Genomic DNA, 16,914 nt, shown 5'->3' with positions numbered 1-16,914 from the left:
TCAAGCCTAATGATTGTCTCCTTTCATAGATGGCAGACAAAGTGCATTCTCCCCCCGCCACACTGCATGCTTTACAAGGACCCAACCCCACATCAAACTCGGGAGTCGTACTTGATTTTCTGCAGTGTGCTGCTTGTTTATTAAAATTTAAGTTCTCTGGTCAATTACCTCATTGACCCAGCAATGTCTTTATTTATTCATACATATTCCAATACAGTATTTAAGAATAAACTTGCACTTATAATACAATATATACATTCACCGCCCATTCCACTGGGCCTTTTATTTGACTTCAGGGTTGCGCCAGCAGGCCACAATCCAGATCACCTGCCCGATAACGTTAACCCCCTTCTGGTCAACAGAGCCGCAGGTGAGGAAAGCGCCCACTTGGGCAACCAGCGGCCTCTGGGGTAGGGCTGAAAAGCCAAGGCCACCAGCAGGTCGGCCCCAACTCTCCCGCCAGCCCAGAGTCCATACTGATTTAGCAAACCTGTTCAGAGTTAACTGTCTCTAGACAAGAAGTTCCCGTGGTATTCTTGTCCGGAACCCCGCTATTGCCCTAATTGAATCCTTATTAATAGGGATGGGTGGGTGGGTGTCTTCTCTTGGAGACGTCCGACTCCTGGATGATCAGCGGACAAAGAGGGGGCCTCTAGGCTGGTCGCGGGCTTTTAAGCCTCGCGCCCTGCTAACGCTTCCGGGGCGTACCTCGACGTTTGTTCCCATTGGCCCTGACGCGACGCTCACTTCCGGGTCACGCAAACCGGAAGTGACCCGGCTACGGGTCGGCCCTTTGGCTGCCACTAACGACGCCATTCCCCGATGGGGTTGGCGCCTTCCATAGATGGCAGACAAAGTGCATTCTCCCCCCGCCACACTGCATGCTTTACAAGGACCCAACCCCACATCAAACTCGGGAGTCGTACTTGATTTTCTGCAGTGTGCTGCTTGTTTATTAAAATTTAAGTTCTCTGGTCAATTACCTCATTGACCCAGCAATGTCTTTATTTATTCATACATATTCCAATACAGTATTTAAGAATAAACTTGCACTTATAATACAATATATACATTCACCGCCCATTCCACTGGGCCTTTTATTTGACTTCAGGGTTGCGCCAGCAGGCCACAATCCAGATCACCTGCCCCATAACGTTAACCCCCTTCTGGTCAACAGAGCCGCAGGTGAGGAAAGCGCCCACTTGGGCAACCAGCGGCCTCTGGGGTAGGGCTGAAAAGCCAAGGCCACCAGCAGGTCGGCCCCAACTCTCCCGCCAGCCCAGAGTCCATACTGATTTAGCAAACCTGTTCAGAGTTAACTGTCTCTAGACAAGAAGTTCCCGTGGTATTCTTGTCCGGAACCCCGCCACAGGACGAGGAGCTTACTGGCGGACTCGACCTCCCCCCCCTGCGCTCAAGGGCTTCGGAGACGGCTCCTAGAACTGTTTCTATAAATATCTCCATACCCGCCTCCGACAGGTGGACTCCGTCCCTTGCATATAGCTCCGGCCTTTCTGCCTGAATTAATTTATGGCGAATCGCTTTAATACTCGATTTTTCAGGATTTCCGCCACCGATTGGTTCAGTCTTTTGACAGATCTGTTTATTGCCTTCATGGATGCGCCCCGAGCCCACACGAGTCTCGGGATGACTTCCGACCACAGTACTATAGCTTCTGGAAAAATGTTTTTGATTGCTGCTAGTGTAGAAAACAGGGACTCCTTCACTTCTCTCCTCCCGCCTGGGATCATGTCGTTGCCTCCGCAGTGCAACACGAATACATCTGGCGAGGGCATGCCTTTTGCCAAAGCCGCTTTTACATCCCTCGGGACGTCCGCCAGGCGCTGCCCGCCTATCCCCACCCAATGATGGTCACAACCTCGCATCATGGTCACCCTGTCCCTGAGTGTCTTTTCGAAGTGCGCCCCGGCCCTGCGAATGAAGGAGTGGCCACACCAACAGATTTGGGTTCTTTTAGGGGAGGTACCTAAAGTAAATATGAAGAGTAAAATGTGAAGAGATACAGGCAGCCGATTCTCACAAAAGGAACGCAGGCGAAAGATGCGTCAGACTAATTGCGGGCGGATATAACGTTCATAACAAGATGATTTCCAGCGACCCAACCTTTTGATTACCTGCTCGGGTAGGCCTAGGCCAGCAGCCGTTGTCGCTGCTCCAATTCTAAATGAATGTGATGTAAATTCGTCCGGATCCACTCCGATCCGTGCTAAGGCCATTTTTACTACTCGAGTGAACTGGAACCTGGTAAGGGGCAACCCATTCTCATGAATCAAGAGTCTATCATCGATTCCCTGGGGCCTGACTTGGAGAAATACCCTCAGCAAATTGACCGGACAGAAGGGCTCACCCTCTACTCTACCCAGTTGTAACCAGGTACCTCTACCCAGCGGATCCGTTTTTGATCTCCGCACCCTTAGCCGCAGGACACCTTTGGACTCGATTAGATCAGAGCACCTCAGACCCCCCTCCTTATCCGATTTAGACGCCGGAAGTAATTCTGAAATTCGCAGCGCCCCACAAAAGGCTAAGGTATAGGCCACCCGGAACAATTGTGTCTCATACTGGGAGAAACAAACGAAAGGGAGAGCTCCTAAGATTTTTATCAGTTTTTCTACGTCTATCGGCCTCCTACAATCTTTCTCCCCGGGCGCTAGGCGCTCCCAACCTCTCATTGCTCTTCTAACTCTCTGATCTTTTGTCGGATCAGACACCCCCCGTAGACCCGCATAAAATGCTAACGCCGACAACTGCCTTTTCATGAATGCTACCGACTTCGCTTGCTCCTTCTGCTGCACGATGAAGCCTAATACACTCTGGGGGTCGAAGATGTCCGCTACGCCCACCCCCCTCAGGTATGCCATATACGACTCCCATGACCTCTGATACATACTCATAGTCCTTGGAGCCAAGGATGCAGCTACCAACTCGGGGGCTGTGGGGCACCAAACTTCCATAGCTCCGCTGGGAAGGCTGACATTGACGTCTCCGCCTGGGGCCAATGCTCTCGGAACTCTGTTAACTTAAAACGAGACAATGCATCAGCCGCTTTGTTTTCCACACCTGGAACATGTTTCGCAGTGAATTGGACATTATGGCTCAGGCATTGCAAAACCAATTCTTTCAACAACCTGAGTACCCAAGTACAGGTGGCCCTCTGGCTATTAATCACCATGACTACGGACATATTGTCCGACCAGAATATTATACTCTTGTTTGCCAGCAGATCTCCCCACAAGTGCATAGCTACCACTATGGGGAAAAGTTCCAGGAAGGAAATGTTAGTAGTCAGGCCTCGCTCGATCCAGTCATCTGGCCAGCACTGCATACACCATTTTTGATCGAATATAGCTCCGAAACCAATACTACCTGCAGCGTCGGTAAATAGCTCAAGATCCGTATTAGAAGAACAGGCTGCTCGCCACAATACCGTGCCATTGAAGTCCCTCAAAAAACTTTTCCAAATCAAAAGATCCTCTCTAACCTCGGCTGAGAGCCTCACTCTGTGGTGTTTGGCCCTCAGTCCAGACATCGCCCTCGCTATACTCCTGGAGAAGGCCCTGCCCATAGGAATGACCCGCAGAGCAAAGTTCAGTTGGCCCAGAAGAACTTGTAGCTGATGTAAGGTTACCTTCCTTGCCCCCAGGCAGCCATCAATAGCGGCCTTAAAGGCATCGACCTTGAGTTTTGGCAGCCTGCACACTCCTGCTGTCGTATCAATCTCTATGCCCAGGAAGGTCAAACACGTGGTCGGGCCTTCGGTTTTTTCCGCCGCCAAAGGTACTCCGAGCGCCTCAGCCAAGCACTGGAAGCCCAGCAGGGCCTTCCTGCACGACTGGGAACCCTCGGGACCCATGAACAGAAAATCGTCCAGGTAGTGGACTACAGCATGTGAGTTGTCCGAGGCCAGAAACTGCTCGACTGCCCATTCTAGGAACCTAGCGAAAGTCTCGAAAACTGCACAGGCAATAGAACACCCCATAGGCATGCACAAATCCAGAAAATAGTTACCGTCAAATGTGAAGCCCAAGAACCTGGTGTCGTCCGGGTGCACGGGCAGTAATCGAAAGGCTGATTCAATATCGGCTTTAGCCATTAGGGCTCCCTCCCCAAATGCCTGCAATTTCTCAATAGCCGTGTCAAATTTGGTATACTTCACTGAACACAGATCCGGGTCTAATTTATCGTTCACTGAGAGCCCTGGGGGACTCGACAGATTATGGATCAGCCGGAATTTACCCTCCTCCTTTTTCGGCACTAGACCCAAAGGGGAGCAAACCAAATTACAGGTAGGTGGTTCTGTGAAAGGGCCCCCAACCCGCCCCAATGCTACCTCCTTCATGATCTTCTCTCGAGCTGCCTCCATATTCCGCAACACTGAGCTCTGATTGCGAGGTGGGACATTGGAAGGTGGGGCTGAAGACGGGATACGAAAGCCAATTGTAAAACCATGCAGTAGGAATTGAGCCTCCCCAAGATTATCGTATTTACTGAGGAGGTGTGTCAGGACATGCCGTTTAATTGGAGTTGGGAGTTTTGTCAGGGGTCTTAGCTGGCTTTCCTTTTGGGGCACTGTGGCTGGCTTGTTCTTTGGGGTTACCGGTTTTCTTAAAACACCTAATCTCGGGATGGGAGGTACCCCCGCAGTAGGAACAGCAGTGTTTGAATTTACACGAGACCCCCCTGGTACACTCATTTCTATTAAACTGCCAGCAGGCCTGTTTTTTCTCACCGACCCCTTTGTCAGTCCGAAAGGACTGGCTCTGAGTTGAGGGTACTGGGGTAGGCGTTGAAGGGGTGGAATAAAAGACTGTATGCCACAAATTAATCTCCCGTTGGTCCCAAGCTATACCCGGGTGAACTGCCTTCATCTGCCTGAACATTTTATCATATTTCAGCCACCCCTCGCCTGGAAACTCCGTTGCCGCTCCATGTATCAATGATATATAGCTCATCATTTGTGGGCCTAAAACAGGATACTTCTCAAGCATAACAGCGGCATATATTGCAAATCCCGTGATCCAATTCTTCATGGACCATTCTACCCATGATTTCTTCTGGTTGTAATCTCCCTCCTTTCCGGCTTTGGGCTTTCCGGCCGCCACCCCCGCATTGATAAGGTCGAACACTTCTATGTATTCACCTCTGAGTATCCTGTCCTTCATATCTGCTGGCACATGCCAAGTTATCCCCGCGGATGGCGATAAGGTCATTGAGGAAGAACCGAACATTAGAGGGCTGAAAGCTAATAATGGGGAACCAGCTGGTTGCCCCCCAAACCCTCCATGCATCTGGCCATTAGAGGGACCCGGAACATCACCCACGGCATTCGCCCTTGAGCCCTGACTTGGACATCCTAGATTAGAGAAAGCAGTCATCGCTAAGGGGGACCCGTGAGCTGTGTAAGGAGGAAACATTGAGCTTACCGGGCTGCTACCTATCGCTTGACCATGCGACCCATATAACTGCATCCCTGGTAACTGAGCGACCCCCCCGGGCTGAACCCAAACTTGCGACACTCCGCTACCCGGCTGTGCCACTACTGGCGGTAACATACCGTGCGGACCGGACCCCCCCACAGAAGTGACGGGGAACCCTCCTATCTGCGTAGGCCTAGTTGCTTCATACAGCCCATCTGGGTCATCTGGGTCGTTTTCTGCACCTGAGTTCGAATCAATTGTCTCTGGCGCCTCCTCCTCACCTGGTGATACTGGCCGTGAATCCGTTGGCCTAGACCGCTTGCCTCTTGCCGAGCTTCTAAGCTTTTCTGGGGTCTGCTTCGCTCTTTTGCCTCTCCCCTTCTCCTCCTGAGAGTTCGCATCTGCTTTTGCCCCGTCTCTCATGTTCTTTAGTACCCAATCCATGCCCTTCTCTCTTGTGAACTCCAGCAGTTCGGTAAAGGCAAGGAATTCCTCATTCTTGGCTGCGGGTTGTTTACCCTTCGGTACCTTCTTCGACGGCATCCTGCACTTAAAGAAAACAATGTTAAAACTTATCGAGAGACGCAACGACTTTTTAGGCCCACCGCGCCGCGGATGGGCCCGGGCCCAGGAAATCGGATGATCGAGCGCCAGCGCTCGCCCTCCCCCCGGACACGAGGATTTACCGCCGCAAACCCCCCCCTGCCAACAATATCAACAATATTTAAAACCAGAAACTAAGCACGAAAGCTGTAAAATTAAGGGAATCTAGCACACACTGCAAGGCCCGCTAACCTAAACCACGAGTCGGGGTAACTCTCGCTGTAGACTCGAACGCGATGCTCCCACGATGTCTTCTCTTGGAGACGTCCGACTCCTGGATGATCAGCGGACAAAGAGGGGGCCTCTAGGCTGGTCGCGGGCTTTTAAGCCTCGCGCCCTGCTAACGCTTCCGGGGCGTACCTCGACGTTTGTTCCCATTGGCCCTGACGCGACGCTCACTTCCGGGTCACGCAAACCGGAAGTGACCCGGCTACGGGTCGGCCCTTTGGCTGCCACTAACGACGCCATTCCCCGATGGGGTTGGCGCCTTCCATTGTTAATCTTAGATACTACATGTACCATATAATTATCCATGGTATTTCCCACAGCAACTGAAATCTTTTTTGGCATCCTCAATTGTTTTAGTAGCAATGCTAGAGTTTACACGTATAAGTGCGTTTGGCAGTATAAAGATCAAAAATTACTATACTAGTGAATCAAAGATAAGAGTATATTCAAGAACAAAGAGTCTTACTGCAGCCAGTTAAGTCGTATACAGCAGGGACAGTATGACATGCCCAGTCCAGTCACGGCCTGTCTCGGACTGTCTAAGACTGTCCGCCCTTTGTCCGGGCTTCATCCGGCGTCCCGCTATGCCTCAGGGGTGTGTCTTTATAGTGGGAGGAGTAGGGGGCGGGAAGAGACTCCAGGTGCGCTTCGATGATCCTGCGCGGAACCCTGGGTCTCGCAGTCCCGGCCCCTGTGTGGACAGCCTCACTTGATCCTGGCGGTAGTTTTCTCCTTTCCACAAGGCACAGTTTGCAGGTAAATCTCGGCAGAGTCTCAGTAACGGCAGTCAGCTGCGAGCGGCTCCCGCAAAGCGGGGGCCGCGAGCTGTTTTATCACACAGGCAATCAGGGAGGAGCAGGCAAGCAATCAGGGAGGAGCAGGGGTGGAAAGAGACTCCAGGTGCGCTTCGATGATCCTGCGCGGAACCCTGGGTCTCGCAGTCCCGGCCCCTGTGTGGACAGCCTCACTTGATCCTGGTGGTAGTTTTCTCCTTTCCACAAGGCACAGTTTGCAGGTAAATCTCGGCAGAGTCTCAGTAATGGCAGTCAGCTGCGAGCGGCTCCCGCAAAGCGGGGGCCGCGAGCTGTTTTATCACACAGGCAATCAGGGAGGAGCAGGCAAGCAATCAGGGAGGAACAGGGACGGGAAGAGACTCCAGGTGCGCTTCGATGATCCTGCGCGGAACCCTGGGTCTCGCAGTCCCGGCCCCTGTGTGGACAGCCTCACTTGATCCTGGCGGTAGTTTTCTCCTTTCCACAAGGCACAGTTTGCAGGTAAATCTCGGCAGAGTCTCAGTAATGGCAGTCAGCTGCGAGCGGCTCCCGCAAAGCGGGGGCCGCGAGCTGTTTTATCACACAGGCAATCAGGGAGGAGCAGGCAAGCAATCAGGGAGGAACAGGGACGGGAAGAGACTCCAGGTGCGCTTCGATGATCCTGCGCGGAACCCTGGGTCTCGCAGTCCCGGCCCCTGTGTGGACAGCCTCACTTGATCCTGGCGGTAGTTTTCTCCTTTCCACAAGGCACAGTTTGCAGGTAAATCTCGGCAGAGTCTCAGTAACGGCAGTCAGCTGCGAGCGGCTCCCGCAAAGCGGGGGCCGCGAGCTGTTTTATCACACAGGCAATCAGGGAGGAGCAGGCAAGCAATCGGGGAGGAGCAGGGGTGGGAAGAGACTCCAGGTGCGCTTCGATGATCCTGCACGGAACCCTGGGTCTCGCAGTCCCGGCCCCTGTGTGGACAGCCTCACTTGATCCTGGCGGTAGTTTTCTCCTTTCGACAAGGCACAGTTTGCAGGTAAATCTCGGCAGAGTCTCAGTAATGGCAGTCAGCTGCGAGCGGCTCCCGCAAAGCGGGGGCCGCGAGCTGTTTTATCACACAGGCAATCAGGGAGGAGCAGGCAAGCAATCAGGGAGGAGCAGGGACGGGAAGAGACTCCAGGTGCGCTTCGATGATCCTGCGCGGAACCCTGGGTCTCGCAGTCCCGGCCCCTGTGTGGACAGCCTCACTTTATCCTGGCGGTAGTTTTCTCCTTTCCACAAGGCACAGTTTGCAGGTAAATCTCGGCAGAGTCTCAGTAACGGCAGTCAGAACATGCTGAACACAGCTCATCAACTGTCACCTGCACACAGAGTTAGTCTTCAATACAAAGATGTATAATGTGTTCAATACCTATACCCACCTAAGATGCATTAGGAGCACGTGTTTTGTAAACACTTACACCCTTTAGCTAGACACAGGCTGCGCAAAATTAGGTAGAAAAGTAATATGGTAGGTGCACCCATTAGCTAGACACAGACTGTACAAAGTTAAGTAGAAAAGTAATATGGTAGTTACCTGCCACTATGTAAACTATAAAAATATGTTTTTAAAAACAAGCACACTTATTGGGTGATGTCATCAATGATGTCATTTGAGATGGTATTAGTGATGTCATAAATGATGTACTATGTGGTGTCATAAGCTTTGCATGGAGAGGGCACAAGTTATAGTCGGGGCGGCTGGTGACATTTGAAAGTGGTGGGGCGTAAACTAATTTGCATATTGCACCCCAGCGATCGAGCGCAGCGAGAGAGCCCGAACCACCTTGCATCCATCCATACATCATTCATGCATCCACCCATCCATCCATCCACCCACCCTGCATCCATACATCATTCATTCATGCATACACCCATCCATCCATCATGCATCCACCCATCATGCATGCATGCATCCATGCATCCATTCATCCATACATCATTCATGCATCCACCCACCCATCCATCCACCCACCCATCCTGCATCCATACATCATTCATTCATGCACCCACCCATTCATCCATCCATCCACCCACCCATCCATCCATCCATCATGCATCCACCCATCATGAATGCATCCATGCATCCATCCATACATCATTCATGCATCCACCCATCCATCCACCCACCCATCCTGCATCCATTCATCATTCATTCATGCACCCACCCATTCATCCATCCACCCATCCATCCATCATGCATCCACCCATCCATCCATCATGCATCCACCCATCAATCCATCATGCATCCACCCATCATGCATCCATGCATCCATACATCATTCATGCATCCATCCATCCACCCATCCATCCATCATGCATCCACTCATCATGCATGCATCCATGCATACATCATTCATGCATCCACCCATCCATCCTCCCATCCTGCATCCATACATCATTCATTCATGCATCCACCCATCCACCCACCCATCCATCCTGCATCCATCATTCATGCATCCATCCACCCATCATGCATGCATCCATCCATGCACCCATCAACCAAACAATCATTAATGCACCCACCCTGCATCCATCCATCATTCATGTATTTTTATGACCATATAAAAATAAATTATGGACTCTAACAAGCCTTTAGGATCGATGTTGAAGGATGTGCCACTTTACATATTACATCACCCCAACCTTTTTATGCTGGAAACCTTCTACCGCCCATGTATTTGCCAACCTGTAAGCCCTAGGTATGCACTATACAAATTCACATACAAACATACACCAACATGCGTGCAATAATAAATGCATATATCATGCTATTCCGCCTCTACAGTTTGTTAACATTTTGAAATTTTAAAGAAAAACAGAGATTGAGACGGAAAGAGTGTCAGGAAGAAGCTGAGGCATAGTCAGAGAGAGAGTAGCAAGCAGGTTCAGAGCGGCGTGGAGCAGTAACGGGGCGGGGGAGACAGGTGGCAGAGGGGAAGAGCGGCACGGAGCTTTAAAAACAGAATTATGAAGACGAGTGAGAAAAAAACTAAGAAATAAGGGAGATGTGTTGAACTGAGAGGGTAACAAATATGGGACGTGGTAGATGAAGAGACGAGACGACTGGAGTAATGCACTAAAAACACACACTCTTACCTTGCTGCCGGTCCCGGTCCGCGCCACCTCTGGGCTCTGCTCCCCACACATCACAGGCTCACAGCGCCCCTGGCCAATCCTGGCGCCAGGGGCACAGGTACCCTCTCGCCCGCAGCACGCCCATTAGGGCTTCTGATGCGCATGCGCAACGCCGCAAAAACACTAGTGCGCATGCGTGGGCACTGGTAAAAATGTCACCCTCCGTCCCCACTCATGCGTACTTGTGTTGCCGCCTGTACGATCTCAATGAATCAACATGACGCCCGCCCGGCGGTCTGACGTCATGTTGATTCATTGATATGATTGTCATGAGGGAGCTCCAGGCGGCGTCGGGCAGGGGGGGCTACACCCCCACGCCCCAATGGACGAACCACGCCTGGTTATAGTTATCCCTGCTAACTATAACTGGTGAAATTCTGTGTGATCAAAACGTTAATGTTGTCACTGACCTATTCACCTCACTATAATGAAACTTTAACCTTTGTTTTTTTCAGTGAATATATTTATATATATATATATATATATATTTGTTTTTTCTCTTAACAAATTTACTGTGCGTGGTAAAATACATTCCTGTGTGGTAAAGGCGGCATGGTAAACACATTGCATGGTAAAGACTGTTTCCTGCAAAACAGAGATCCAGTGTAGGTGAATGAGGATGCCTGGAGTAATGGAAGGATGATCAAGTTCAAGCTGTTCCTTTGAGGTGGATAGGAGAGATTCCTTAGAGTTATTGTCAATGTTTTTGTGGTTGTTTCTATGAATATTAAATCACCTTTAAGGTGTAGGCAGAGAGGCTAGACTTGGTGAGGTGATAAGGTCATCGAGATGCCTGAGAAGACAGTACTTAACGTTGATGCTCATGGATTTAGGTCAAAGTCGTTTGAGAGACACAAAGTGAAGTTGAGAGTGAAACTAGGTTGGTGAGCAGTCTTCAAGCAGGACCATATAGATTCATAAATAAATGCATAAGCCATGTTTGCCGATGCCATGTCTGTGTAGCACAGAGAAGTCAGTAGATATAAGTGCATCAAAAGAGGTTGAAGCAGAAGAGGTCAGCACATGAACAGTAAAGAGCATGTCTTTCATGGAATTAGGTGCTTTGATTTAGCTGGATAACTTTTAGTCAGGATCTGAATGAGGTTCTTATGGTGCACATTATACTATGGTTTTAAGAGAGGAGTGAACCATAAGTTGTTTGTTGTTTAGGACCATTCCCATCTAAAATGTAAGCAATGACTGCTGAAAAATGCAATCCAAAAAGTGCAAGGTACCAACCCAGTTTTATCTGGAAACAGCTTCTTTATTTCACTATGGGTTTCTAGTCTAATGCTCAATTGTAGTGACTTCATGTGTACTGTGGGATTGAAATGTACTATTTCACTAAGGGCCTCATAATAAACGTGATACAAGTGCAAATATTGTAGTACTAAAACCCTTATGTTTTCCTTTCTCCACCTGACAGATTTTTGACTGTACTCGTCTGAAATTCTCTGAAATTCCTCAGCGACTTACAAACCTCTTGCTGCCACCAGACCCCATTGTGATTAATCACATTATCAGGTGAGAAAATGAACTTCAGAAAAAGGATATTTTCATCACTTTCATCACTTCGGAATACAACCTTGACCATATGGTGGTCCATAAATGCCAGCCATGTAAAAGTGCGTGGCCAGAAATGATATGCAGCCTTAACACCCTCACACAATATCTTGCAGTGTGATCTGGATCAGGGTGGATCTACTGTCATCGACTCTGGTACCCAGATACTCATTCCTTACTGAATGTCAGATCCCACATATATACCTTGCAAGCTTTCGGTCGACAAACCAAAGAGACATCTTCCTCATAGCTGGACCAGATAGCTTCCCAGTAACGTCCCCTAACCCCATCATCTCCTAGAATCAAAAAAAGCTAAATACATCTACTCTTAAAGATAGCCCTGAAAACACCCAGCTCAGGCTCTACAGAAGTATGAACTCTGGAATGACAAAAACTGATCGTCTTTTCTTCACACATGACCGAGCAAAAGAGGGCATGGTGTTGATCTCTATATTTATCTCCAAACAAACCTCCCTAAGTTTTACAGTTAACTCCATATCCAAGCCGTATCCAAGCCTCTAACCTCCAAATACCTCTCAATCTACAGCTATTAGTATGGAATGGTTATGGTACAGGCCAACAACAAGGATCCCAGCTACTTCAAATAAGACTTTTCCTATGTTATTAAGCATGATGTTATATGCAAAACATCTAACAATGATCATGTCTCATTCAACACATAGATAAATCTTCTAACACCTCTAAGTATTCAGTGATCCATTGAGTAATCCTCCATCCCATCCAGCTGCTATTCTTTGTGCTCAAAACCCATCAGTGAAGTCATCAATTTGTGGTTTCCATATACTATCCACAGTAAAATACAAGTAATAGTTTACAACCACACATACATTGCATCACACCAGACACAAAATTCTTCAATCAAAAGAAACTACCTCTTCCCCTCATAGGACATACACATGTTCAATTTGACTTTATTCGGTTAAAAGAATAATAACCATAAAAGTACATAAAAAACAGTTCATAATAATACAGTATCAAAATCAATACATAGTACAAACAAAAAGAAGAATTCAGGTAAAACATAAATTAGATTTAAGTACAAATTGATTTACGTAATCTAAAAACATTGCTAAAAAATTCCGAGATGCAGGCAACATTAAAGATAACATCTAATTTCTGAAGTTCCAGGAAGGCAACCCTACTACGTCTCACACCCATTTCCCTTAAAATTGGAATAATCAATCTTTTCCTGGGTAAAGTATAGTATTTACAGAAAAATATGATATGGATGTCAGACTGTTCCGATTGGTCATCACATGGGCATTTAGTGAGATTACAGGACCAACAATTCATTGCGGGGAAGCTTAGGGCCCTAAAGAGGATGCCTAACCTGAATGGGTCAGAGTGAACCGCGAAAATTCAGTCAAAGAAAGGGTTAAGTATGGTTGGATTTTCCCTTGAATTGATACAGGTAGATGGGCTAAGACAGTTTTCTTCTCATGTTCCACTGTCATTCTACGTTCTTCCAGGTGTTTCATACACTTAGTTTTTAGTGCCTTTCTCGTGATGTTACACATAGACAAGGGATTGTCATAGTCGCCCATACAGCCAACGTCTCCAAAAAAGTCCCTAATGTATGTAAACCACGTTATCCTCCCAACATAATCCAAACTTAGTCCATCAGTTAGAATAGCACGGTTCAGTACACATCCATCACTAGTCCAAGCCCTATGCCACAGCAGTATTGGTTGAATTCTAATTCTGTCTTCAATATAGCATTGGCCCAGTTATGTATGGCAGATGTAGCTTGAGGCACTCTCAGGTACAGCTAAGATGTGTCTCAGGAATTTGTTTTGGGCCACTTGTATAGATTTGACATTTTCATACCCCCACAGTCCCGCACCATAGACCGCAATAGAAACACAGGTGGCATTATAAATTTTCAAAAGTTCTACAGTGGGTTTTTTCCCCATCTTTTTTGCGAAGTTTTTAAGGGCAGTAATAGATTTGCAGAACAGGGCTTTCCTTACTTTTATTGCTTCTGTCCAGTTCCCTGCTTCATGAAATAAAATACCAAGGTAAGAAAAGGTGGCAGTATAGTCTATAGGGCTTGCATTAATAAACATCCGCCTCCTTCTTCTGCTAGCACCAGGGCCACAATTCATGGAGAATGTCTTGGAGCAGTTGATTTGCAAATCAAGATTAATCATAAATGCATTAAAAGATGTTACAAGGCATTGTAGAGCCACCGGCGTGCAAGCCATTAGGACCGCATCGTCTGCGTATAGTAACGCAGGGATTATTCTTTTATCTACCCTAGGCATATCACAAGTTGTTTCCACTAGGGCGTTCTCTATTCCATTTATATATACCAGGAATAGGAATGGTGCTAAAACGCAGCCCTGGCGTACCCCACGCCCTATATCAAAAGATCTAGTACATTCACCTTTTTTACCATAACGCACTTTTGCGATGGCACCCGAATACAAGTCCTTAAGAAAGGAGATTATATTTCCTTCCACACCAAGAGATTCCATAATGACCCATAATTTGCTGTGTGAAACACAGTCAAACGCTGACGTCAAGTCAACGAAGGTAAAATAAATGGGTTCACGTTGTGCCTTGATATATTTCTGCTGGAGGATAAATAAGTTTAGGCCCTGATCTACTGTCCCCTGCCCCTTTTGAAATCCGTATTGAAGGTCACTGATTATAGAGTTATCTTCCGACCATTTTTGTAGCCTATCTTTACAGTGCTGTCCAATAGGGAGATGGGGCGATAGCAGGTAGGGTTTTGCCTGTCCCCTTTTTTAAAAATTGGAACAATAACAGACATACACCATGATGGAAGTAGCTCGTCTTAAGGGATGCATTGAATAGTTGCACTAAGAGTGGGCCCCATAAGTCGATATTATTTTTAAACAGGTCTGGAGGTATGCCATCTGGACCTGGGGCTTTACCGCCCCTTGTTGCTTTGAGGCTCTTAGTTATTTCTTTTAGGGTAAATTTGAATTCCAAGCCATTCACTCTCATTTCCCCCTGGTTAAGCATTGGTAAATGCAACGGAGGAATCTGCTCGTCAGTTGAGGTACTATACAGACTAGAATAATGGCTCACCCAAGAGTCCTCGGTAATGGCAATTTCAATACGTGTTTTTCCTGAGTCAAAGAAGGGGGCATTAACTGCTTTCCAAAAAGCACAAACATCCTTGCTCGATGAAGCCTCACAGAGCTTCTCCCAGGCTTCAGTTTTAATTGACAACTTCCTTCTTTTCAATGCATTCTGGTAAGATTTCCGCGCCTCCCTGACCCTTAAGGGATTACGGGGAACAGCATGTAAAGCTTTCTTGAGCTCAGAGTGGGCCTTTGTACACGTGAGATCAAACCATTTTCCCGTCTTTTCCTTACTTGATTTAGAAGCCACCCAAAGGTTACCCTTAATTTGAGAAGCAATAACCTCAAACTGCTTAAGAATCTCCTGACTGGTCACACTTTCATCCAGAATGGTCAAGAAGCTAGGCAAACATTTGGTTACCAAGTTACGTAGAAAATCACTTGGAACCACCCTGTCCCATTTTAATGCGTAGCCATTTTGTTTTGCCATACTAATATCAGAGATGTTCTGCACAGATCTCCCTTCTGTAGCCACTGCCTGAAAGGGGTTTATGATCTCCATGATTATCGGGTAGTGATCGCTAAGTGGGGTATCGAGGGTCCAGCACCTTTTGACCATATGTCTGTGCCTAACAGAAGTTATTATGAAATCTATTATAGACAAAACACCCCTGCCATTAAACGTAGGGGCAAAGGGGAGCTCTACTTGACCAATTTCATTTGCGTACCCTAGATCTTCAGAGTGAAGAATCTCATTTAATAGGTCTCCATAGATGGAATGCTTAAAGTGTGTTAAGTCAGTATCCGGGTCCAACATGAGCCCACATACTCCTTTCTGGCTTTTCTTGCATATGGTACAGTTAAAATCTCCCCCCCAAACGACCCAAACATCCTTAGCATTTTTATCTGTTTCTTTACCTAAATCGTTACCTAGCATCTTAAGGGTCGGTTCCAGGTCAGCAGGAGGGATATTGTTATAAAAGTTTATCATTAAAAGACACAATTCCTTACTTGCATCAATCCGCACTAGCTGATAATAAGGGTTGTGGGAAAAAAAGTGGATCTTCTTGCAGTTTAGGGAATTAGATATAAACGTCATCAGTCCCCCTTTAGCCCTACCGTGGTGAACCTCTACTGCAGGTGTAAACAAGGTTTTATAGCCTGGAAGATGGAGGGGTTCTAAGGTCCAGGTTTCCTGTAGGCAAAGAATTTCAATCTCTTCTATTGTTTTTAACCAGATGGGATTCGATAATTTGGACCTAAGCCCTGCCACATTCCAGAACATTATGCTAACAGTTTCCCTGTTTAGTGAATTAACTGCTAAGCATTGGCCCGTATCTGCAACTGAATTATTAATGATGGTTCCTATTCCCTGGGAGGATGGATACACCGGAGCAACAATGAGGGGCGTTACAGGAGTGGGAATATGGGGAGAACTGATGCCAGATGTTACACCAAGACCATTGCCAGAAATGACTGGGTTGGAATCTAGGGCTGAGGGCAGTCAATCAACCCCGTCCAGTCCATTAAGACAATTAAATCGGTTGTAATCATAGAAAGGTGTCTCCGGAGGTCGGTAAACCAGTCGTGCAATATACCCCCGATATCTAGCCCTCCGTTCAACCCTCGTCCAGTTACCTTGGACTAAATCATGGTGCATATGGGTAGGGGGGAAGAAAAAGGACACTGGCAAAGTCTGTATGGTAGAGTCAGGAGATCTATTTGACCCAGCACATATATTTGAAACAGTCCTAGGATCTCGAAAACTCACCATAATACAGTCCCCAATTATTGATTTTCTAGTTTTCCCCAGCCAGGGTACCCTTCTCACCATGATAATTTTGTTGTTAAGATGGGCCGGGAGGGGTCTGTTCCAGTTCCACCATTTAATAATTTTTCTTTTGAGTGAGTGGAAGTTCTCACCTTCACCCACTTTAAGAGGGGAGCGCCCGCCATAACTACCATAAAGCTATTAGCCTCAGGCGGCAAGTCGGGTCTCCGTGGTCTGGGGGCAGGCTTCTCAGGGAGTGGGGGAGCAATACTATCATTAGGTATAGCCCCATCAGAGGTAGTCA

The 16,914-nt window shown here is 47.6% G+C and overlaps 1 protein-coding gene across 3 annotated transcripts in view; it reads left to right on the top strand.

The window, feature by feature from the left end:
- The window catches only part of SMARCD3 (SWI/SNF related BAF chromatin remodeling complex subunit D3), a 1,454,082-nt gene that overhangs the window by 1,032,578 nt on the left and 404,590 nt on the right, over nucleotides 1-16,914 (top strand). For all 3 annotated transcript variants that reach the window (XM_086941345.1, XM_086941344.1, XM_086941343.1), the window contains one exon: nucleotides 11,629-11,726. In XM_086941345.1, coding sequence (XP_086797471.1) covers nucleotides 11,629-11,726 — 98 coding nt within the window. The remainder of the gene's footprint in view (nucleotides 1-11,628; nucleotides 11,727-16,914) is intronic.

The sequence above is a fragment of the Lissotriton vulgaris genome, chromosome 10 (genome assembly GCF_964263255.1).
Source record: "Lissotriton vulgaris chromosome 10, aLisVul1.2, whole genome shotgun sequence".
Classification (NCBI taxonomy): domain Eukaryota; kingdom Metazoa; phylum Chordata; class Amphibia; order Caudata; family Salamandridae; genus Lissotriton; species Lissotriton vulgaris.
The sequence above is the reverse complement of the archived record's forward strand: the minus strand, read 5'-3'. Positions and strand labels throughout refer to the sequence as shown.